We start from the raw sequence: 25,252 nt of genomic DNA on the forward strand, positions 1-25,252 counted from the left end.
AGCCGAGGCCCGGGCGCGCCTGCCCGTGGCCGCACTGCGCAGCCAGCCAGCGGGACCAAACCCGCCCCGCGGCGCGGCCGTTCGGACGCCTCCCGCGCCACCGCCTCACAACCTGCCCCGCAAGCCCTCCCTGGCGCCCACCCATTGGCTGCCGCCTCAGCTACCGCCCTGCTCCTCCTTCCTGTCATTTGACGGACCCGGCCGTTCGCTCGTGCTCCTCCCTCCACCTCGCGCTGTGAATGGCTAGCTCATCTCCTACTCCTCGTTCCCGGTTCCATCTCTGCCAAGTGATTGGGCAACTTTCACCTTCTGGCTCTACCTCCCTATGAACGTTCTGCTTTTCGATTGGGCAAGCCCCTTCCTTCACCTCGCTCCCCTCCCATCTGTTTGGCATGCGGGGCTCTCATTGGACTTCGTCATCTGGGCCCCGCCCCCTTCTCCCTGGCCTCTGCCGCTAGCCTCGCACGCGCGCTGATGCGTCTTTACGGAGCCCGTCCCCGAGCGTGACGTTTCCGCCGGCGATTGGGGGAAGCGGCGGGTCGCGCTTCCGGTGCGGCGCGGCCGGGCGAGGGCGGCGGAGCGGGCGCAGCCCAGCCCAGCTGAGCCGGCGGGATGGAGCGGCCCGAGGGGGCTACGGCGGCGCTGGGTGCCCAGCTGCGTGCCAACGGCTGCAGCGGCGCGGCCCACGGCGCGCTCCGGAACGGCTACGTGCGCGGCCTGCCCGCGCCCGACACCCAGGTGTGTGCGGCGGACGCCCTCCGCCGCCCGGGCGGGATCGGCCCCGGGGCCGGGGGGTTGCTGGCGGGTGGTCGCCCTTCTCGGGGGCTGTGGTGGCGGGCAGGGCTCGTGGGGCCGCCCGCGGCGCGGCCGGGGGCTGTCCCCGCCGCTCTCTTGCAGGCGAGCGCCGGCTCGGTGCTTCGGAGCGCTGCCACCCTGCTGCCTCGCCCCTCTGTGCGAGCCGCCGGCGGCTCCAGAGGGGGCGGGGGAGCCTGCAGCCCCCCCCGCCACGCCGCGGCGGCACGGCGGGCTCCGGGAAGCCGCCGACGTCTGGCTGTTAAGGAGCTCAGCAAAACTTCGCTGGCCGGCGGGGGTCGGGTTTGTGCTCCACTGGCCCTTGCCTGGGGAGGCAGGGCAGCGCCTCTGTCGCGGGCCGGCCTCGGAGGGCGTCTGTTGCCAGGCTGGCAGCTTCATGTGAAACGGCTGGTCCTCAAGTCCTTGCTGTACCTTTACTGCAAGGCTTTTGTTAGCAGCAGAGCTTTAAATTTAAATCTCGCTATAATATAATAGGTCTGTGCTTTAGAAGAAAAGATTTGAGCAGTTCTTCACCGCTCTTTTATTGTTACAGGTGGGATGCACAGGGCTACGGGTACAAGTAGCCTTGAGTAGGGGTTTCCTGCCACAGAATAGTTAAAGGTTGATGCAGCACTTCCCATCTAGCTGTATTAACACCCTGTGATGCGAGTGTGTATTTTGCTTTCAAACTTCCAGTTGTTTCCCTGCAAAACACTAAACTTTTGTGTTATATTGTAAGGTACTTCATGTTTCTCATGAAGGCAATCCCAGCAGTATGGAATAGCTCGTGTTTCCTTGGACACCTAAAGCTGCTTGAGAAAAGCCTACCTTCATTGTCATCCCTCCTGCTGCTCCTTGTTTTCACTCCTGGGCTTCCCCTTCTGTTTTTCCAGTGTAAACAAGTGACAAGTAACAAGTTTTCAAGTGACAGCTTGTGCAGTCACCACATGCACCAGATTGAGAACTGATGCAGGATAAAACTAAACTTTTTTTCCCTGAGTTAACTTTAACCCAGGACACTTACTGTATTTCTTTCTTTGGATGGACCCTCATAGTCTTGCCCTGGCATTTGTAAGGTGATAGTATAGTATTGCGAGTGAACAAATGGAGGAGGAGGGTACAATACCTGCATTTGGCAGCAGTGTCAGCTTGTACTGGTTTGGGGAACTATGGCACTGGTAGTCTTGCCTTGCAAACACCAAGCACTACCCATTATAAAACCGTAGGTCTAAATCTTTGCGCTAAGACCAAGTATGGTGGTGGTGAGTGGTGTTCTGCAAGTGCTTTCTTCCCCTCTCTGTGCTTTTTAAAGAAGAAGGTCTAATACAGTTATGTTCTTCTGCTTCAGAAGCACAGAAAAGTGGGGTAAGGAAGCTTTTTTTCCTCAAGGATTTTGTTCAGGTGTGTATCTGGAAAACATGGGAGATGCAACACATGAATGGAAAAACCATCAATGTCGAACTGAGGAAGCTTAAAAACCCTGCTGTTCTACGAGACATTCTATTCAGTTAGTAGCTTGCATGTGATACTATGCTCAGATATGTCTTGGAAGCTTGAAGCGTTTGAGATAAGTGTTTCTAAAGGTGGAGGAAGGCTCACTGGAGAAGTGGTCATGAGAAATCTTAAGATATGTCTTGGAAGCTTGAAGCGTTTGAGATAAGTGTTTCTAAAGGTGGAGGAAGGCTCACTGGAGAAGTGGTCATGAGAAATCTTAGCAAAATGCCAAAGTGTAGTGGCATTGTCAGAAGATGTAAGAGGAGTATAAGAAAGTTTTGTATCTTTCTGGTGTCTGTCTGGTGGTCAAGCAAAGATTTATAATTAGGAGTCTTGCATTCTTTTCTCCATAATTTTATGTGGACCAGATTGCTAACTTTCAAAATGAGGGTCTAAATGTTAGAACCTGAATGAACGAAGTGACTGTTTAGGGGTACTAGCCATGTACAGCTTTCTCAAGTAGCATCAGTGATGGGAGCTTAGAGCTGCCAAAGATAAGGTTGCTGATGCAGCACAGATTGTCCACTTGGTTGACCTTTTGACTTTTGAATTATGGTTGTTAGGCCTTAACACAGGAGAAGGGAAACATGTTAATGTTCACTGTGTGTTGAATGTATTTGTCTGTGTATGTATATATCTATACTACGTACATACCACACAGAACACTTGAGAATCTGCAAATGAAGAGATCTGTGGAATGCAAAGTAATCAAGTATCAAAAAGAAGGCAGCTTACACATGAGAGTGCAATTGCTACTTAGTAGGAAAAAAACAGAAGAGTAAGGATAAGGGGAAAAAAGGGTGCTTTTGCAAGAAAGCCTATGACAGGGTGCTTGAGAGAAGTAAGAGGCAAGAAGAGATCTAGATAAAATGAATATATTGAGCGGGAAGGAAAGCCATTGGTATAAAGAAGTGTTGCAGTCACTGGCCATTTATCTGGAAAAGCCTGGAGCTTGTGAGAGGAGAGCTTAGAGACAGGGTAGTACATCACTATGCCTTCCTGTAGGGCTTGATGGTGCGGGAAAGCTTTACCCATTTTTAATGATGTGAAAAAAGGATTCTGCCCCTACCTGGGACATCTCTTCTGTGGTTGCCTGAGTAAGTTTTGGGGGTTGTTTGGTTGGTTTTGTTTTTGTTTTACCCTTAAAAAAGAAGTTTAGATTCAAGGGTATTATCCTTATGACACAGATTACAGGCTTTCCTTACAGCTCCCTCCACAGAGACAGACTGGTATTTAACATAGCGTGGGCTCTTTACTGTTATTCTAGCATGAGCAGAAGAGGGTGAAATTGTTCACCTTAGTTTTTAAATAGGTTGTATTACTTTGCCTCCTGCTGGGCTCTGAACTGCTAATCCTTCCCCTTGGTAAGAGGAGGGGGGATCTTGCTGCCTACTAAGACTGTGCAGTAACTGACTTTGGCTACTTTGGAGATTACTTTCCTAGACACTGATGGTATTTCGTTAATCACTTGAAGTTAGGGTTTCAGCATACTAAAAAAACATTCTGTTGAAGCACTGAGATAAATAACAGCTCTTTCTTTTGCTTTCCTGGGAAGTCCTGTGTTCAAATTACTTTGATTATGCTAACAGTTAATCTGTTCAGAGATTCAAATTCAGTGAATGCAACAAGCTCGCTATAAGCACCTTAATTAAAAGATGTTGAAGAACCATCTAGAAATTAAAAATTGTGGGATGCTGGAGAAAAATAACTAACTTATTTCTGACCATGTATATAGTTAAGGATGTGCATGGTTAGGAAGAATAGTTATCTGTGGATGGGTTCAAAACTGATTTAATGCTTCAGTGTAATAATGCACTATGTAAGATGAAAGCTTACATCTCAAAGGATATTGTCATGTTGTGAGGAAATGAACACAGTGAGGAGAAAGAAAGCAAATCTAAATAAAAGAACAGTGAAGTTACCTCTTCAAGTTGTACATGATTCTGCTTTTTATGTCCTTCTGGTCTGTTGGAGTGAGTGTTAAGTGAGTTCAGTAGAAAATGTTATTTAGGATCTGTCAGGACACTTATGGGAATAATAGAGGGTGCAGGGAAAATTGCTTTTTCTTTCTGCAGTGCAATTTTAAACTGGAATGTATTTCTCTAATGGCGTGTTTTGCTCTGAAGCAAACAGCTAATGGTTTTCTAATACTGCATCTAAAAAAAATTTTCTTGCTTAAAATAGGGAGATTGGGACATATTTAATGGGACAAGGTGCCCTTGTTTTCCATCATAACTTACTGGAATCTACCTATTATTCTGAACAGATTTTTCGTAATGCGTTTTTTTTCAACTCCTTAATTGAGCTTCTCACCTTAGAATGGTTCTGTTTTGCTTCTAGAAGTTGAAGAAGAAATAATCTCAAGCTAAAAAAAAAAAAATAATTGGAACATAGGTTTTTAGATACCACGTTCCGAATTTTTGTTGTGCACAGTATCTCCAAGTCAGATAGGAGCTGGAATGATACAAACAAATTTTAATTTCCATTATATTTCTAGAACGTCTTCAAATGCCATACTATAGCAATCTCCAGATAGCTTATTGCATACATGCTTTTGTAAACAAGGTCTCATACTACTTCCTCAGGAAGACAAGGAATAGTTTGGTTGAAGGGAGTGGGAGGACTGTGGGATTTGCATTCCTTTAAAACTGTCACAAATTCTGAATTCTTACAGCTGTTAAAATGGGCAACATAGTTGTTTGTTTTTTTCTGAAAGTGGTATGTACATGCTAAAAACAGCTTGCGTTGTCCTGTGATTTCTGTTTAGGTTTTTTTAGAGAGACCAATCATACTGCTTGTAGGCTCATCTCATGAGGTGCTTCAGTGTGCAGGGGAATGATGGCTTCATCTGGATTTTATAGATGCTTTTGCTTGAATTCAGGTTAGTGTAACTTCTTTGGGAGAGCACACTGAGGAAGAAGAGTGCAACAAATACTGCAAGTTTGTCTTGTCACAGTGAGTTAGTGGTAGCAGTGATGTGAATAAGCCCTTGTTTCAGATGAAGGTTAGGATAAGATAAAGATGTTAAATAACTGCCCTATCCACTGGTATAAAAAGGAATTTATGTACAGAATGGGGGAAGTAGGGGGTTTCACATCTGCATGCAAGTTTAAAATGCAAATATTCCTGATAAAAAGAAAAAAAAAATCCTAAAGAAGTAAATCTCAGGAACTTATCCACAAAGAAATTATCATTCTCACTTACTCAACATTTGTGAGACTGCATCTTGAGTACTGTGTCCAGTTTTGAGGTCTCCAGAAAGATGCTGACATAGCCACGTAAACCTATGAATCCCCTGGAGAGCTCCCAAGAAGCTGACGAGGCTGGAGCACATGAGGTGTGAGGAGAGGCTGAGAGCTGGGTTTCTTCAGCCTTAGGATGAGAAGGCTCAACTAGCTAGCTGGAGGGTATAGAGAAGATGGAGCCAGACTCTTGGAAGTGTGTGGCAATAGGATGAGAAGCAATGGATGTAATTTGGAAGAAGGGAAACTGTGATTACATACAATGAAAATAATTTTTCCATGAGAGTGGTAAAATACTGGAAGAAGTTGCCCAGAGAGGTTGTGGAGCATCCATCCTTGGAGGTGTTCAAGACTAGATTGGACGTGGCCCTCAGCAACCTGCTGTAATTTGAGCTGGGGGTTGGACACGATGACCACTGGAGGTCTCTTCCAACCTTGGTTGTTCCATGGTTACAAAGATAAACTCATGGATTGCAGGAGAGTTTGCCCAGTTTTAGACATTAGCATTTGATCCTTGAACTCCTGTAAAAAATGCATGCCTTAGGGCTTGTAGCATGTACTCTGAGGCTTGCATCAGACCTGAGGAAAGAAATTATTAATTTCCACCTCTTTCTTGGTGTTTTGATTGACTGCATTTATTGTGTCAGTAACGTGAAACTGAAGGGAATAGAAAATTGGCTGACCTAGAAAAGACTGTGATCTCCCTCAGATGTTTTAATTGACAAAACTATTTCTGAAAAAGTGTACCTGTGCCTAAGGATACTTTTCAAATACTAAATTAATTTATACAAGGCTATAAGCCTTTCTGGAAGGAATAGCTACGCTATATTTCATCTGGCTAAATGAAATATTTGAAGCCATCATAGTAAATTAGTAGCAGTGCCAATGTTGTACTTGTTGAGAATTTGTGTATGGTATCAAAACAAACTCCCATGGTAGCTGTTGATGTGACTGGCTTCTCTTAGATTTGAATATGTGCTACTGAGGAGTTAGTTTGGATAAAGTCTTAAAGTCTTAAAATCTTTCACTTATATTGGGGCTGCCATTTCAAATCTAGCTGGTGATAAGCCTAAAATAAATAGTTATAAATGTATGCAAGTTCTTTTTTTGTTACTGTAACTAGTTGAGTGATGGGTCATGTTGTATTTTCCTGTCTTAACCATACAGCAGAAACATTGTTTTCCTAAATGTCATGCTTTCAATTTGTTGGGGAAAAAAGCATTATCTTAATTAACTATTAACTTCAGTTTCTCTAGAAGGAACATAAAACACTGGCCCAGCTTCATCAAGGTTTCCAGGGTTTTTTCGCCTCTCCAAGAAAAAGAATGATTGGAAAGTATAGTCTTGAAGAATACTTACAGCTGAAAAAGCAGGAGTTGAAAAGTGTAGGAAGTAAAAGGGTTTAATATCTGTAAAAATAAGTGAGAGCTAATTCTAAAGCACGTTAGGAACACTTTCAGAGGTATCAGAGAGCCTAGAGGTTGACTTGTTAGTGAACCACCACAGGCTTGTGCTGTCTTTGGAAATCTTTATTGAAAAACACATGTAGTAATTAAGCGTGCAGTTAAGGAATTTTCTGTCAAATGCTGTACACCTAAAATCCTCTGAACATACTAGATAAAGTAACATATTAAGTTTAAGGCAATTTAAGGTAGGCTGTCAAAAAAAAGTATATTCTCAGTAGGATTCAAATTGTCAGCCATATATAGCAAGCAACAAACCCTGAAACTTAATTGCATCATTCACTTGCCAAAAGGAGGGGGGGGGAAAACCGAACAAATGTCCTGGTTTCAGCTGGGATAGAGTTAACCCTTAAACATCATGAAAATTTATACTGTTTGTGTAGATGTGCCAAGTGCGTCTTAAAGGAATGCCAAATTTATTGGGAGTAGCGAGTTGCAAATAAAAATATCTGATAATACCTACCAGCAAGAACAAATATTTAAATTAGGAATACTTGGGTTTTTTACCCGTGTGACAGTCTGAGATCTGAAGTCTAAGAACAAAGCAGTGCAAGAAAAAGGGCTGGAGGTGACAGTAAATTTACCACAGAATACTGTAACAGCTTACAGCAGCTGCCTGTGTGGAGTTTTTGCTTACTGCTCTAGTTTTTGTAGTGCCGATTCCCTTGATCCTTTATAATAAACGTGACCGCTCTTGAGAGTGGAGGTGCATCCCATATCTTTCCAGTTTATTCCCTGTAGTTGTCAAGAATCTTTGACAAAAAAGCAAGCAAGTCATGGAAGCGGTCTTAAAAAAAAAAAGATTAAAAAAAAAAAAGCTGCAAAGCTGATAGTAAAATTTCTGCAGTATGTGTGGTATGTGGCACTGAGAAGCTAATAAATTTTAGTAAGAATTTAGTGAAGTTGTGTTCCAGCATAAATAAACCTTTCAAGGTGTTTACATAAGGTCTGCCAGGTTCATCTGATTTTGTTCTTTCTGGCAGCATGAAATGAAACAGCCTCTTTAATACAGAGTGTTAGGGTTTTCCTGGGGTAGCAGCATAACCAGTTACCACGTACTTCTCTGTTACTGTGTGCTGTGCTTGTATCATCTTGTATCATCTTCTCTCTCTAAAGTGCATACCTGCCACGCAATTTATCCTGTAATAAATCCTGTATTTTGTCTACAGTAGTGTCTGCTAATGTTCCTGTGTTTAAGCATGGCTTTTGTCTTCTCACAAAGCTTCTTCTCTAACGCTTCTGAAAGTTAAGCATGGTACTCTTCAGTCTGAGAGTGTTTGGCTTCTTGTGTGCTCCTTTGCATCTGCCAATTTCTACCATCCTGACTTTGTTTAGGATGAGTTCTTATCCAGGTTGTCTGCTGACACAGGTGTAACAGATACACTGAAAACCCTTTTTCCTATTGGTTTTGAGAAATAAGTTTTTAATGAAAAGAAAGTCAGGTTCAGAATAATGCCAATCTCATACGTGACCTGTTTTGCATGCTGGCAATGAAGGCATAATTAACATTAAAATCTGTGTCTCTCTGCTGGTTTCACTTTACCTTCTTTGTAAATCCCTGACAGGGTGAGGTATGGTGGTCCTTCTCTGAAGATCCTACTGTCCAAATTTAGAAAATAGAAAATGGTGAAGGGTACTAGTAAAAGCAAGTTTACTGCTAACTGCTGTTTATGAATTGCAGGTTTTTTAATGCTCTGATAAAGGAGTTATCTTCACATCTAGTAGGATAGTGGAGGTTGTAATCAATAAAGCATGCAATTGATACATTCTAGTGTGAATTTATGCTCAGCAGGGTAGCTTAAAGGAGAACTATTTTTGTGTATATTACACTATTCTGTCCCTAATGCCAAATGACCTGTAATCATTCTAAGGTTACTGCAAAAGGGGTATTGTGTGACATGTTTTCCATATATGCCATTAAAGAATTTGAGTAACTCGGGATAGGCAGAAATACTTTTCTGTCAGTGGAGCTGCAGTCTCATTCTGATGGTACCTGACCTTAAGGCACTGCAAGACCTGATGCTATCTGGAGGTCAACATGGACTTTAAAGCATAACTTTGTGCAGTGGTTGGGTAAGAACATCAGGTTGGGTGTGCTTGTGCCGCACGTGCGTACATCCACAATCCCACCCTCTGCCTGTACTAGACATGCTATCACGCTACTTATAATGCTTCTAATTTGCAGCATGAATTAAATCTGAAGTCAATTTTGTAATGTAACGTCTTGTGAACTGGAACTGTTTGTTACCAGGTTGGGGAGATGATTATAATCAGACTCCCTGATGTGTTCTGCTTAGACCGATGCAGTCCTTTCTGGCTGTAGCTGTATGATGCTGCTGCTCAGTAACCATTACAATTCTGTTTTATGTGATTTGTTTCCCCAAGAACTTGGCCCAACACAGGCATTACCTGTGGCTGATTCAGAATGCCACCTCTTCACTGCGTTCTGTAACTGGCTGGTGCTCTCTGATTTTTCTCCTGCCATTGAGTTTCTTAATGTTATGGTGCTCTTCTGTGTACATGTGGTCTGGGCAGTACAGGAATGAGAGATGTAGGTGAACATACACCCGCTTTTTTGAACAACACGCTTAGGTGAACACTGACTTTTCTTTATAGTCTCCACTTAGATATGCAGTATGTTCTAATTCAAAGGTCATGTCTCACTTTGTTATCATAAGACTTGTTGAAACCTTAAAAGTCTTAATCTTGCATGCTTCCCTTCCTACCCCCCCAGGAAAGGACATGAATCACTAAGCTGTAGACACCTGCTCTGGAACTGAACTTGCTGCTTACACAGCACATAAGCTTTCATTTGAAGGCTAATGTGTGGATTCATAAGGCATTTTTGGAAAAACAAATAGGCTTGTATCTAAAATGTGGCTACGAAAGTCTCTTCTATAGGCAATTCTAGAGTGTATTTATCGTCATCATATGCTTCATGAAAAGTCCATGGAATTGTGTTCAGAGTATTTCTTTAATCAGATAGGATAGCGTAGAAGCTTCTCAGCATACGTGGTAGCTGACATGAGAGTATAAGGATGTATAAGCACATTGGTAGAAGAACACTGGGAGGTGAAATTGATTGGAGTATGTGTTGAATCAATACAGTTATTCCCAAAAGGGCCTTTCTCAGTGAAATGTTGGTTTTGACCATGTGGAATAACTTGTTTAGTTTTAGCATTTGTCACAAGCGGAGGCACCTCTGAATACCTGGAAAAAAATGGTATACTTTTATTCTGATTAAAATTGTGTATAGGTTTGGGTTTGTTGGTTTGTGGGTTTTTTTTTTTCAGTAGATTTTTTTTTGTATTAGGTAACCTCAGATCCATACACTTAGGATGTAGCCTTTCATCTCTTCCAGATGAACTTCCAGTTACCTGGGAAATACATTAAAAGCTTTGAAGTGATCTGTATTTATTAGATGCTAGGTAATTTGCAAAGTAGTCACTCTGTTTTCTGTCTGCTTGTTCAGAAATCAGCTTCTAGTAGACAGCCACGGGTAGCTGGTATATCGTGTGCCTACTCCTGAATAGCTGCTGTTCACAGCCTGGTCGATACAAAATTCAACTTTAATTCATCAAGCTGTGAAACTGTAGTACTTGAAGCTTTGGTGCCTGATCTTTCTCAGATCTGGATGCAATAAAATTCTATGGTTTCATGAATTGGAGGCACAGAGACACAGTTAATCTATCTTGAGTGTAAGAGAAGAGACGAGAAAGCTTTCATGGCTTTTTGCTCTGCAGCATTGGCTCACCGAGTCTGTTGATTGTCATGGTGCTGCTGCCCCTCCTCTCTCCCCAACAGCTGCTGGTTCTTGTTTGCTGAGATCTATTGAATGATTTTGTGGAGCAGTGCTGTAAAGACTATTAGGTCTAATAAATTACCTTCTGCAAACCGTTTTATTTCCAACCTGGATCAGTTCAGTGTTGGAGGGATGCTATGCTGAAAATCAGATTAGCCTTAGCTGTGGAAGCCAGAGGGTGATGCAGATGGCTCAAAGTGGGAGAGAGTGGAGCAGGGGCAGTTCCTTTGGCTGGCACTCTTGCTGAAGAAAACAGGGTATGAACCTGTGGCCTGCGTTAAAACTCTAAATTGCCATAATCTGAGCTGCAGTGTGGTAAGCAAGTGTTCCTACAGCTGTTCCAAAGCATGGTAATTTTCTAACTTAAGACACCTCTATAAGCAGTATGTTTTTAAAACTACTTCAGTATTAAACCTGGCCTCAAAGTGCTGCAAGTTAGCTATCTGCATCTCGGGTAAGTGCTGTTGCTAAAAGAGAGGTTCCTATTGTGTCTTTGCTGTTTTGTTTCCACACATGCACCACTTCTAAAGTCCCTGCAACTACAGTAACCAAATTGAGGATTTGCTGTGGTTAAAACTTTGTTGTGGATGTCCATGTCGGCAAAAGGGAAGGGGTAGAAATGGGTATCAGGAGAAAGGTGCTGGTGCAGTTTATATTCGGTGACTCCATAGCTATAGCATAATTGTATCCTAAAAGCAGACCCTTGCTTCTGAAAAATTACTGTCAAGATATCAATGCCAGGCTTGAAATACAGACTGGCTCCAGCACCTGAGATGAGCAGGTGTCACTTTCCCAAATAATGTAGTGTCTGGCAAGACCAGCAAGTATGTGTGCCTTCATTGATTCATCAGCTCTTACATTACAGAGGTTAGTACAACTTGGTTTCCTTTCCTATATGATAGAATGAATGCCATAGGTGAATAACTGGTTTTATTCTGTCTGCTGGCCCCCACCCCTCATTAATTATTTGCTGTTGTCCTTTTTTTAAGTAGTTAGGATCAACCCCTTTCCTAGGTATTGATGTTTGAGAATATATTTTTTTAATGCTTTTCTTGTTCTATCTGGTGATAAGCTGCAATTTGAGTACAGTCCAGAGAGATTTGAGCAACACCCTAGATACATCCTTGTCCTAGCCCTCTTCAGTTTGGTATTAATATAGGCATTTATTGAAATGTATTATCTTGGTTTCCTTCTTGTCTTCTAGCAGCTCTCATGCACATCTGGCAACATCCTTCATAATATATTTGGATAGCAGAGAGTTACAGAATTGTATGCCAATCTTAATCTGTTTAGATTACCTAATAGGTTGTGATTTTTCATAAGCCTAGGAGTACTGGCAAAAATAAATCTATTCTGCAAGGAGTAAGACTTGTCACCTTTGATGCTACAGATGGGGATTTATGCCTTGGAGATTGTTCTTCCACACATAGCTATTCTTTTATAGGGTAGCTATTCGGTAACTTTAAGGAATACAGATAGCAATTTGCATCTAATGGCTGGGTTTCTATGTTTTGATACATTGACTTTTGAGATCTGATCTTTAACTTAACTAGACTACTTGTTCAAAGAATTAAAACCATGTTTTTCCCCCTAGCGTTATGAGTGAGCCCTTGCCTTGTAGCTGTGAAGTTTTTTCTGTAATAGCCACAAATATTATGTGTTACAGTAATTGTGCTTGAGATGGGCATGCACATTTATTATATAACTAGTCAAGCTCTGGAGATGGTATCTACGTAGCAAGATTACTTTTAGTGTGGATTTTATGCAGAAAGCCTTGCTTTGTTCTGTGTGCTGACATATATGCAATGTTGAGACTGTGTATACAATGACTTTTTTGTCTGTGGTGTCATGTCCACCTCATGGATGAGTACAGTGTTTATGTCAACATCTTTAGGCTGATGACTACGGAGACACATAGATTATGCTTGTTTTGTTACCATAATATAGGCTTCCAAAGTTGAGTCTATTTTGATATTTTCCAGTTACTTTTTCAATTCTCATAATCCTGAGAATACATTGTTTAGATTAATAAAACTATTCATTTCTATTTTGTTTTTCCCTGTGGTGAGGCTGGGAAGCCTCACTGTTCTGTTATTTGCGTCTACCTAGTTCTTGGTGAAGGGAGAAGGCAGTTTTTTCATTTTGCTTGCCCTGGATGTAAGCAATTCTCTCTATGCAGCTTTGCAAGATAAAAAACTTTAATGAGATGTTAGACCAAACTGCACTAAATTAGTAACTGTGACTTTGGTTATATCAACAACTTTGCAACCTCATATATGGAGACTGAGTATTTATCGGTAATGGCTGAACCTAGCTGGAAGTATTTTGAGCTGGGCAGGGGGGATGCAGAGCTTATAGCTGATCGGAGGGTCAGGGACTACTCTGAAATGCCTGTAATTTCTTGAATTAATATCTCAAAACTGCCTCTCTTTAAATTTCTACTATAGGTAAATCATATTGTGCACAATGGAGGATTATACAAAAGGCCTTTCAATGAAGCTTTTGAAGAAACACCGATGCTGGTTGCTGTGCTGACCTACGTAGGCTATGGTGTTCTCACTCTCTTTGGATATCTGCGAGATTTCATGCGGCAGTGGAAGATAGAGAAATGTCAAAATGCAACAGAAAGAGAAGAGCAAAAGGTAAGCACTGGGAAATAATGGTCCATGGGAAATTATGTGGCTGAGGCTATAGCTTGAGCATTTCTTTAGGGAGCAGTGTTGTTCAAAGTATTCTGCTGTTTTACTTGTCTTCTGAGTGCCCCAAATATTACACTAGTACTGCTGTGTCGTCAAACAAAATACTGTTTCTTCTAGTTGGGTTATTTTTTGGCAGAGTAGTTCCCTCATCTGGTTCATTGCAAAGCTGCATCAACAGTTATATCAACAGGCTGAGAGATGCCCCAGCTGCAGAAACAAGAGCATGGGGGGGAGAGACTGTATATGCCAGTAGCAGCAGCTAAAGAAATGCTTATCAGAGAATCTGGTTTGAGTTTGACAGCAATGGGAGGCTTTCTGATGCTGCTCTGGTGGCTGTGTTTTGATTTGGAGGCATGCTATTAATTCTCTTTAGCCGAAGCAGTTGCAAAGAAAAGCTTCTGGATGAGAACCAGAGCAGAAGCTGTATCACTTTAAATTCATTTGGAGTCCAGAACACTGGCAGGTTAGCTGGTGAGTAGTCTGAGGTGCTGACTCCTGACTCACTGATAGCAGTTAAAAAGAATTAATTTGTAATAAGACCTAGTCACAAAAGCATCTGTTACCGGGTGAAAAATCTTGCCTGTTTCAGCAGTCTGGAATAGATAATCCTAATTTTGAGTAGTTGTAAAATACTTTGAGAAGCCTTTATTCCCCACAGGAATTAATTACTGTTAAGAAAGCTACTGTTTAAACTTGCAGTTAGCAAACTATTTCCTGCTAACTCTTAGTGTGAGCCCTCTTAGCATAGTGTGGATAACAGTGAGCTTTGCTCCTATAGTGAATTGGCTTACTTTTGCTGATCAGGGTTCTGTTTGTCTCAGCTGCTTTGGGGAGCCAGTCTGGTTTATAAGAAGGAGTTTGTTTTCCAGTTGCTGGTTTCTGGTCCTCTCTGCAGACACACAAGCAGTTGGCTAGCAGAAAATAGGGGGGGCAGTAAGGATATCTCACTAATGCAAACAAATAATCAAGGGTGGAGAGGAGAAGAAAAAAGAGGAAGGCTTCTTTGGAGGCAGCAGCACAATAAAGTGCATGTCATCTTATGGTAGATTAGCTAAGATGCAGTAAACTAACCAGTGCCTAAAAGCACTTCACAGTAGCTTCTTTGAGCATCGTGAGGTAGAATTAAGTTGATTCACAGTAAGGCACTTAATTCCAAAACAGAAACATTCTCGTAGGAGTTTAATGAGTAATAGGTATTTCATATTTTTTCAAATTACAGGAGTTTAAATTTACAGTACTTCCAAAACTGACTACTGGAATCTGGAAGTAAAAGTCTTGGATCCCTTTTAAAAGTTACAATATCTGAATAAGGATTGCTGCCTAAATATCAACTTGAAACTTGATGTTACTCATTAATGTGATTTGAGCTACTCTGGTTTGTCACCTGAGAACACGGCACCCTTGTATAAACTAGAAGTCGATACAGTAGAGAAAGTCAAATAGTTGCAGAAATCTACCAAGACATTAGAATAAATGTTTAAATATTGGTCTGTACTCATGGTACTTGAGGATTATAAAGGGGTAAATGAAGTATTGGTGCAGCTACTCTGTACTGTAGTAGTTATATTTCTGTTGCACCGTTTTTGTGAAACATTTGTTCTGTTACCAGTACATAAGATGCAAGACTGCTTGCAGTAGTCCTTTTCTGTGGGAGCAGTCATGACTCTTATATGAGGAGGACCTTGGGCAGTAGGTCTAATTTGGGAATACGTTATTGATATTGGGCTCTCTGTAAAGATTGTCACAGAGGACATGGAAGCACAGACTTTGTTAGCAACTGATCAACCTAGTTCTAAAAGAAATTTAGCCTTGAAATTTCTTATAAACTAACTTAGCATTGCATTTTACCCTGAAAGATGTTTGCTTAACAACTATACCTCCTGGACAGATGAACTGAAACCCTTTGAATTTGTGTGTTGACCATTGGTTGCCAGGAAAGAGGTGCATGTATTCTGTTTTTGTTTTGTACATAGGATGTCTGTGGACGTAGCTAGTAAGAAGTGCCAGTGAATGTTGCGTAAGAATGAAAAATAGGAAATCCTGTTTAAAAAAGTTCTGGTGTTGAAGAAATCTCAGCCTAGTATACTTCCCCAAATCACGTTTCTAGTGCTTAGGTTGGAAATTTGCCTGTTTCCAATATCAGGCAAATAGAAAAGTGATCATGTGAGGTCTAGAACCTACAGTACTTATCCTCACACTTTGCTGCTTTAGGCTTTTTTTGCCTGCAAATGAGTTGATGAGAGCACGTTGCAGTGCATCTAGTGTGGGAGCCAGGTTTTATTTTGGTGCAGGGCAGGGGTGTGCTTAATGATTTCTTTTGAAACAGTTTCTCATGATTTTCAGATACTTGAATCTCTCAAGCTGCTGGCTGACAGCCCAATCATCTTTTGGTAAGGGAATGGAGATACTAGTGCTCCGAAAAAGCTCAAAACTCACACCTTTTTTATTAATACGTGCAAATTGGAGGAGCCCTGCGGTTACCCTGAGGTAGTCTTTTGTGACCTTTGTGTGGAAAGTAACATTTTTATTATGTAAATTCTAAAAAGCCAACTAGATTATTATGATTTTCTTAAGTATCAAGCAAAAGGATTAGTTTTAGCTTTTTGAAATAGTTTGTAATTGCTTAGGTGAAAAGTTCAAAGCAAAGGCAGTGGGAGTAGCTGTGTAGCTGAACAGTGTGTGACAACCTGCTTTGTGAGCAAAACAAAGTTATGTAGTGTGAGCCCCTTCATAAAGGGCTCAATGAACTTGTCCTGAAAGTTGTGGAATTGAAGTATGTGGATTTTCTGAGGTGTGTTTCTGAAGGTGATCACAGTTAAAAGCATAAGGTAAGCTTAGGTTTAAAATATGGTATTAAAAACAAAGACCAAATAAAGCCACCTTCAGTTTTTATGTGTTTTGGAGGGCAGTTTATTTCAGTAGAGCAAATCCTTAAATTGTGACTTAATATTGTGATCTTAGAAATTGAAAGTGACTAATTTAACGAGCAGGCTTTCCAACAGGTCTGTATTGGGACTGTCTCTGATGGTGGGTAAATTCCCTGGAATTTTTTAGACCCTTGAATTGGAATTAAGGATTCAGGAAAACCTAATATTCAATCACCATTGGAACACAAAAGGGTGAAAAGGGACAGGCTTTGCTAGTACTGATTTCCAGGAAATAGTCTGATGGGGTTTGGCTTTGTTTAAAATGTATCCAGCTGGGCTTTTCCTGGAAACCAGTGTTGTGCAGCACATCCTCTCTGAAGCATTATCAGTCTGTTATAAGCATGGGTAAATGGCAAGATTAACAATTCTCAATTACCCTGGAATCAATTTGTGCATACCCAATTTAATGTAGTGTCTGGTCATATAATGTAGTTAAATTTGCAAAATGCTTGTAGTATTTTATAGGCAGGATGAAAATTATTTTTACCCTTCTTCTGGTCTGTTTTGCCTGTTGATTGATACCTTGTACATTTTGTGTACAGGAGCAACTGTGCAAAGCGGGGCAGTAACTCTCTAACATACCTCTTCACACTCAGTAGCTTGCCCAGTTAGAACATATTTCTAGCATCTGGGGTTTTCAAACACTTGTTCACAGGAATCCAGCTGTAGGATTATCTCAGGGGCAATAAACTGGAGTCTTTTGCTTAAGTTGTCTTAGCATCTGCTCGTCAGAGGCCTCCTGATGGTATAAAGGCTACCCACAGTTATTGCTCCACTTTTTCTTGACTCATGTAGCACTGAGATGGAACTAGTCTTTCTGCTTCCTTTTAGAAGCCTGAAATTTGTTGCAATTGTCTACTTGATTTCCATCCACAGTCAGTTTTGTATTATCAGGGAATGCATTATGTGAATTGCAGATAAGCCTGGCTGGTGCTTATGGCACCATTTGTTAGCTTAGGTGCAATGCTGTGAAAACTTGGCTCTAAAAGCAGCATAATCACTGCATTTGCATGTCACTGTGCCCCAAGCTAATGGTTACAAAGCTCTCATTATGACCTTCACTTGTAGTATTAATTTACAATATGATGAAATCTTGGATTCCCAAATCACCTATGCTAAGGTGCTGCACCCCAGGGGGGAATTTTATTCTTCCCTTGTTTCACTCTTTCTTGAAATTGCTATGCCTTTCAGGCTTCTGTGAGACCACTAGTACTTAAGTTTCTTCATCAGGCATCACCTTACTAATAGGGGATGTGTTCTAGGCTTAAGTTGACAGGATTGGAGCTTTTTAGGATTTCTTAGCTCCATGTTCATATGAATTCAAATGAAAGAACATGCTGCTTTTGCTTCCCCCTTTGGAAACAATATAATGTTTGCAGTTGTTTGACTGTGCTTAATCTGAAGATTGCTCAGAGAATCAACTCCTAGAATATTTTTCTTTCAAATGAAGCTGTTCCATCTCAGGCTGGTATTCTTAGGATCTGTTATGGCTGGAAAGAGTGTTGGATCTGAAATAGGATGAGAACTAGATGGAAAAATAACAACAATCTCTGAAAGCCATTTAAAGGTGACAGTGATTGCTTCCAGCAGTAGGACACTGTTGCAGCACAGCACTGTGGCTGCACGTGCCAAAAATTTGAAATCGTATGGATTGATAGATTTTGTCACCCCTCCCCAAATGCTTTTCTGTGGTTCAAAGATTGAAAACGTTTAATTTCTGTAAGGAGTTCAAGTGGTCTTTTTGGTGTACTGTCCTCTCTACCCTCCAGCTGAAATGCCACACTGTGGGGGCAGGGCAAAGAAAGAAAAAACATAACCTGTAAACCAGCCTCTCTGCCAGTTCCAAAAGAGAGCTCTCCAATTCCAAAAATCAGTACCAGTTTATAAAGTCACGATATCTGTACCATTTCTCTTTTTTGTGTTCTCAGATGCATGGGTCATGAGAACCTCTTGTGGGGGTTAGGATTACTGAGGAAATAGACAATCCAGCTTTGATTTATGCCAAAATAACACTTCCTGCCTGTCTTATTCCAAGGAACTTTCTCATAAGAGTTAGCTGGGGGAGGTTTATTGGGGGGGGTGCGGGACAGGCAACAAAGGGGCTGGCATTAAGCTGATGCCTCACTTAGAGCCCTTTGCTATAATCTTACAACTTGATACCCCCAAAAACTAAGGGTAGTGTCCCATATTAGACCTTAATTCCTTTACCCATAATTTGTTCCTTGAATTCTTCTTGACTTTTAAGACACCTTTTTTCCTTATCGGAATTCATTAGGTTCAGAGAACTCTACTTCACGGTTAAATCACTTGAAACTTAGTTATACAGTGGGCTTATGAGATCATACCTGCATGTTGTATCTTGGTGGTGTCAACCTGTTGTGGGTGATTGTCTTTATCTCACCCGTTGAGCTTGTTACTCTTCCTGCTTTGTCAGCTTGGGTTTCAAAATAAAACATGCTCTATCTGATCAGTAATCTGAGGTGAGATTGGACTGTATCAGCCCAGGCATACCTGCTTGAGTTGGTATAATGACTCATTTCCAGCCTCCGCTCCTAGCCAAGAACCTTGGCTAAGATCTCAATTGTTTCCTGGGTCACATAGTTAGTGTGCTTGAATAACTACTGTAAACCTGAATTCTCATGCAAAAATGGTTAAGAGCAGTTGAAAATGCTTTAAAGGATCTCAGGAGATTATAATTAGACATAACAAGTACAAGTCCCTCAAGTATTGATCTTCTAATGTGCCAGAGTTTCTTTTTGATGTTCTCACTTCCCCCACCCCTTCTACAATGATGTAGCAGAGGGTTTCAGACACTTGTAGATAATTATTTCAATTTTGTGTCATGAATCGGGATCTTCTTAGTCTATTGCTACAAGTACTCTCATGTGTATCACCACTTTGTAATAGGGTGCAGTAGCTATGTAACTTTTCAAATATGAAGCAAGTTCTCGAATGCATTTGTCAATACCAAGATGTTTTTCTCCATTGTAAAAGTGACCAGTTTGTTAGTGATTCAGCCTTGAAACCCACTTTCTGCGTGGGACAACATGAGACACTGAAGATGAGGAAGGATAGAGCTGTGTAGCTACTTTAGAAAACTTAAGATTTTCTAAGGGATTACAGCTTTGTATTAGCTGGCCTACCACCCCTGTTAACCTCTCTTGACAAAGAGCCCTCCGAGAAGACCTGGCACATGTAAATAATGCAAAACTATACTTAAGTAGAGGAACGTGGAAGAAATAATTGTTGTTCCACGCCTCTTAGCTCATAGAAATCTTGTTGCTGCTGTCTGTCTTTGCTGAGAAAGGACATACTTGTGATTCCCTGGAGGAGTGATCATTGGCTAAATTTGGTTTGTTTTTCCATGGCTGAAATGATGAAAATTAATATCTTTATGCCTTTTTTGCATGTCATTATGCACAGGCAAATCAGAAGGGGGCTTAGGTGCACCTATGTCTGCTTAGAAGTTGGCACTTTTGGGCTCCATCTTTCCTGTGCAGCTGCTGGTAGGAGGATGCCAGAGGGTGGACCTAGATGGTTCCTTTACTCCAAACTGAAAGGACAAAGTTGTTAAATCATTAAAATAGGAAGGTAAAGAAAAAAGTACTCTTCCTGCAGTCAAGCACTGTAAGTAAAAACTTGTCAGTGCCCATTTGTTTGGGTTGTTATTAAAAAGATGGCATAAATGCTCCTGATTTTGCTTCAGTGGTACAAATGTCAGGCACCATTAATATTTGGTCAGAGAGATATTCTGTGTTGCTTATCCTGTCACCAAAAATAAAATGCCCCTCACCATGTTTGCATTTCTTTTGTGAAAAACAGGAAGAAATGATGCACTGGCTCTTACCTTTGTCATAAATTCTACTTTTTCCTTTTGTAGATTCTTAAAAAGGCGTGCTTTTTTTTTCTCCCAACAGTAGCAAATGAATTATGCATTCTTATCACTACTGAATGTCAAACTTCCTTTTAATTGAACAGTAATAAGGAAATCTCATGACTTCGAAGCATTTTACGTAGGCCAGAAAAAAATGTTCTTCAGTACTCAGATGTCCTTGCTGTCACCGTTAGTTTGACATTCTCGTTCATTATCCATTCAAGACAGTCACTTACTTTTCCTGAAAACGTTGGAAGGGAAGCTAGAATTCAGGAAATGCACATGCAAAGAAGTCCTGTGGGACTTAAGTGCCGATAAGCTGTGCAGAAGAGAGGTGCCACAATGTAGCTTACTAGCTTGGATTCAGAACAAAAAATCGCGGAAAGTTCTAATGGTAACCTCTATAATAATGCTAGTGCTGCTATATTAAATGCATTTCTTATTTACAGAATAAAATACAGAAGAGTATCTGCGTTTTCAATTTCTTTGTATATTCAGTAGAGCGGTACATATTGTTTGGTGCCAAAAAGCAATTGCATGTTGCTTGCTATGCTGAACTCTGAAGGTTGAATACAAATCTCTTGCAAAGATTATTTGATCACGCATTTCACATAGGGGGTTATTGTATGTTTTGAAAGAGATGCTCTCCTCAGCTACCCAGCAAGAGCTGGAAAGAGAGCCAAGGTATTTCAAGTCCTATTTGAGTTCAGAGAACAAGACCTCATTGTGTCATTAGGAGCTCCCAATTCAGTTTCTGTGTTGCTTTCAGCACTCCCTCTCCTATATGTTAGAATTCTTTGAGGTTTTCTAACTTGATGCATGACCTAATGCCATGATTCTTTTTCCTAGTTGTGGTTGATGGCTTTTAGACTCTATGAGCTACTTAAGTTATATACAAATAAACACCTACTATTGAGGAAATCTTGGGGGCATGGTAGATTTACAGGTTTAAAAGTTTTTGGAAATCCCATCTAGCAGATGAATCTCTTCAGTTTTGCTGCTGTCTCACCTTCAAATAATTTTGCACTGGCACAGATTGCCAGGATTAAAAACACTTTGGGTGGAATTGGTTTGAAGTCTTGTGATGAATAACTCTAACTTTCTTGAGTTTTCTTCGGGGCTTTTTTTGGGGGGTTGTTTTTTTTTTTTTAATTTATAAATTACAGCTGAATGACAGAAACAACTTATTCCTAGTTTGCTGTAATATGTATTTTCCTTTCACTTTGAACGCTTTTGATGCATTTCAGGACTTTGTCCCATTGTACCAGGACTTCGAAAATTTCTACAACAGAAACCTCTACATGCGCATTCGGGACAGCTGGAACCGTCCAATCTGCAGTGTGCCAGGGGCCAAAGTGGACATGATGGAGAGAGTTTCCCATGATTATAACTGGACATTCATGTGAGTCAAAATTGAAGAAAAGGCTTCCAACAACTATCTTTAGGTAGAGGGTCTGTAAGTGCAAGTTGCAGGCTATAAGGTTAAAGAAGCAATGAATTGTGTTTTGAGCTTTCCAGTGGCTTGAATAGATGAATTTTGCTCTTTTGAAACAGATCTGGCCACCAAGGTGACTACTTGTGTGTAATCTCTTGACCACTTACTAAGGCTCCCGAGTGTGTTAAGGTGTCATGGGCATATGCCCATAACAAATTTAATACTTTTGTGTGTGATGACCAGAACCTGGAGTAGATACTTTGGATTGCACTGCTACTTGTGACTTTGTGTTGATTTAGAATCTGTCCTGACACTTGAAGTAAATGTTGCTGCCTGAAACTGAATTTAACATTAAGAACTGCAACAGTCTGTAGAAACAAAATCAGAAATGCATGGACAAGGATTTTTACGAATTGGAAACAACATATCACAAGTTTGATGTGAAGAGGTTTGCTGCACAGTACTCTGTGAAACTAGTCATGTCTCTTCTTGGCTTTCAAGGGCAAAATAATGAAAACTTTTTCCCGCTAAACTTCTTCCTTAATCTCCTTGTCACGTATTGTTAGCACAGGAGTGCCAGATGCGTTTCCTTTTTGTGGTTAGAGGATATCCTGCTTGAGGGACTGCCAAGATAATTGATCTGGAGATCTTATTTTGTAATTGAAAAGAAAGTTGTATGTTTCTGGGATGGAGGGGGGGACATGTCAGAGAAACAACAAATGGTTTGAGAGGTCTCCAGTGATTTTAAATATGATAGCAAATTCATCTTTTAATGTAAACTCTTTTGGGAACTAGTTTGAGACCGTAAGGTAGGGAAAGTATCTCTGTCACTGATCATTTCGGTTTGAGGGGCAGTACTGAAATAATTTAATGGTTGGTTCTATTGATTTTTAACATTTCAGTGTATATTCTAGGAAACTGAAATAAGAACCTTCTGGTGTAGTTAATTTTTTTAATTGCATGTGTCCTAACTTGTGCTTTGTTAACTTTTGCCTATACCTAACTAACAGGTACACAGGGAGAGTGATAAAGGACATTATCAATATGGGTTCCTACAACTACCTTGGATTTGCACAGAAGGCTGGGACTTGCCAAGAAGCAGCAGCTAAAGTTCTGTCGCAATATGGAGCTGGTGTGTGCAGCACTAGGCAGGAGATGGGTAAGTTGGAGCAAGATAGGATGTTCCCTGAATGTGTGTTTCAAAGTCTGTAATCTGATCGCAGGTCTTTGAAACATTACTTGTTCCAGCTTTTGAACTTTAGACTAATCAGTAAAGAAGCTTTTACTTTAATGAAGACAAATTGACTTGCTGGGTTTAGTTTACATGGCACAGCAGTTGGCTCACTTATGTTTTCATATTTATTTTTTTTTCCAGTGTTCTGTTATGGGCCTTGGAATAAAGAGCAGCTGGTTGGTGGAAATTCTTCTTATAGAATATAGCAGTAGTGAAAGCTTCTTCTCACTCTGAATTTCTCATTTGTTTTATATACAGGAAACTTGGACAAACATGAGGAGCTGGAAAAGCTAGTTGCCAGGTTCCTAGGTGTGGAATCTGCAATGGCATATGGAATGGGGTTTGCAACCAACTCTATGAACATTCCTGCTTTAGTTGGCAAGGTATGGCTTAAGTCACTGGCAAAAGCTCATCTAACAAAGATTCTGCTGGTTGGATTTGCTAAAAACTACTTGTTTGGTTTTGTTTTTTCTTCAATGGCAACCCCTGCAGATGTTCTATATGGAAACTATAGGTCACAGTATGCATCTCTAACGTTTGCAAAAATCTTTTTGGGAAACAGCATCCATGGGACCAGTAGCAGTCCAGATCTTGCCCGCTTTCTGGGAGAGAGCCTAGCATGTTAAGGCTTGCTTCCTCAGGCTACTCATTAGTGTATGAAGTGGTGGCTGATTAACAGGCTGATTGGCTGAAGGTATTTTGATGCTCTTGAGACACTAAAAAGTGACTGTGTCAGTGAGACACACAGATAAGCTGAATTGCATGTTCGTGCATACAGAATTTATTATTTTTGAACGACAGATGAAAAATCCTTCCTTTGAAAGAGCAAAATCTTAGTAGAAAAGCTGTTTTGAGAGAAACAAGGTCAAATGTAAAGACTTGATGATGCCTGTGTGCCCCATAAAACAGTATGCAATGCAGCCTGTGTCCTGCATCTCAAACTATGGGGTTTTTTAAGTTCCTGGAAAATTAAGTGGAAGAGAGCTCTTTCTTTGCATCTTCTGCTGCAACGTATGTGTTCTCTTTGCTCCTACTTAAAATACTGCACGTATTGGAACTGTTTCTTCTCTTTGAAAATGGTTCACTGTTAGCCTAATACTACTAGCCTATTGGAATTCTTTGTCCCTATGTAGTGAGTTATTTTCCCATTATTCCGTTTGTTTATTTTTCCAGTTCCTGAGATCACTTTCTATATTCTTCCACTTGTGCTATCTACAGATTGTAAAATCGCTGCCTTGTTCTTCCTGGCAACTTTTCCTCCCGGTGAATCTCTTCTTGACTAACTGTAGTGTCTTCATGCATGCTGTTTTACTTGTAACAATGAAGCAGCACTGTCTACATAATGCCTCTTTTCTTTTGGTCTGTTAAGTTTTAAATACCAGATGCTTTCCATAATGAAAGCCATTTTTGAGTCCAATGCCAGAGAGAAAGTCAGTGCTTCAAATCTAGTCTTTCTGGAGTCAAATACCTCTGCAGTGCTATGATAGTGAACAACGTATGTTACTCCTGACATATCTTTTACTTGCATTTTTCTGCTCTTTGTCTTCCCACATCTCCCCAATTTTTCTCAACAGAAGAATGATTCATGATTTGAGAGACATTTTGGATTCAGAACACACATGGTCAGACACATTTAAGTAGACTTCTGTCTGTTGTAAGTCAGTACAAATGGCCTATTACTGCAAAGTTACTCCATCTTTTTCTCCTGTGTATGTGGATCCCACTGTCTATCTTTAATACCTTATGGGAATGCCCTTGAGACTCCTTAGCTCCTTAGTTTTCCTATATGAATTTTAACAGTTTTTACAACTATTGGGAGAATTTCAACAGTAAATTCCAAGGCATGTAACATACATGTTTTCATGCACGTAACTTGCACATTTACTAAACCAACAATTTTAATAAATGGATACAGCAGCCTGTACTCTGTTAGAAATGAGCATACTTAGGTTTTGTGCACTTTAAATAAAGTAGTAAGAAGCTTCTGCCTCATAACACTAGAAGTACCCTTATACTCAGGTGAATACTGCAAACAGAAAATGCTCACTTCTGAAGAACAATTCTTGTCAAATTAACTATTTTGCAGTTCAGAACGTTCACTAAATGCTTTTTTTGGCTGTCTGAAGTTGCTTCTTACTGCACTTTTGGTTTCTTCATTGTCTGCAAATCAAGACTCACATAAATCCTGAATTCTGGCACCACCCAGTACACAACTGGCTATGTGTGCACAGCCTGTTTGGCAATGCTTTATAATAGAGTCCTCAGTAAAGCCCAGAGACTCCCATGCTTG

At 40.8% G+C, this 25,252-nt stretch overlaps 1 protein-coding gene across 1 annotated transcript in view; it reads left to right on the forward strand.

The window, feature by feature from the left end:
• Positions 1–612: 612 nt before the first annotated feature.
• The window catches only part of SPTLC2 (serine palmitoyltransferase long chain base subunit 2), a gene marked incomplete at both ends in the record, with an annotated part of 78,539 nt that continues 53,899 nt past the window's right edge, over positions 613–25,252 (forward strand). Inside the window, 5 exons of the mRNA XM_081999897.1 lie at positions 613–738; positions 13,241–13,435; positions 21,541–21,695; positions 22,739–22,887; positions 23,221–23,345. Coding sequence (XP_081856023.1) covers positions 613–738; positions 13,241–13,435; positions 21,541–21,695; positions 22,739–22,887; positions 23,221–23,345 — 750 coding nt within the window. The remainder of the gene's footprint in view (positions 739–13,240; positions 13,436–21,540; positions 21,696–22,738; positions 22,888–23,220; positions 23,346–25,252) is intronic.

This window comes from Phaethon aethereus (genome assembly GCF_964289735.1).
Source record: "Phaethon aethereus genome assembly, chromosome: 5".
NCBI classification, from domain to species: domain Eukaryota; kingdom Metazoa; phylum Chordata; class Aves; order Phaethontiformes; family Phaethontidae; genus Phaethon; species Phaethon aethereus.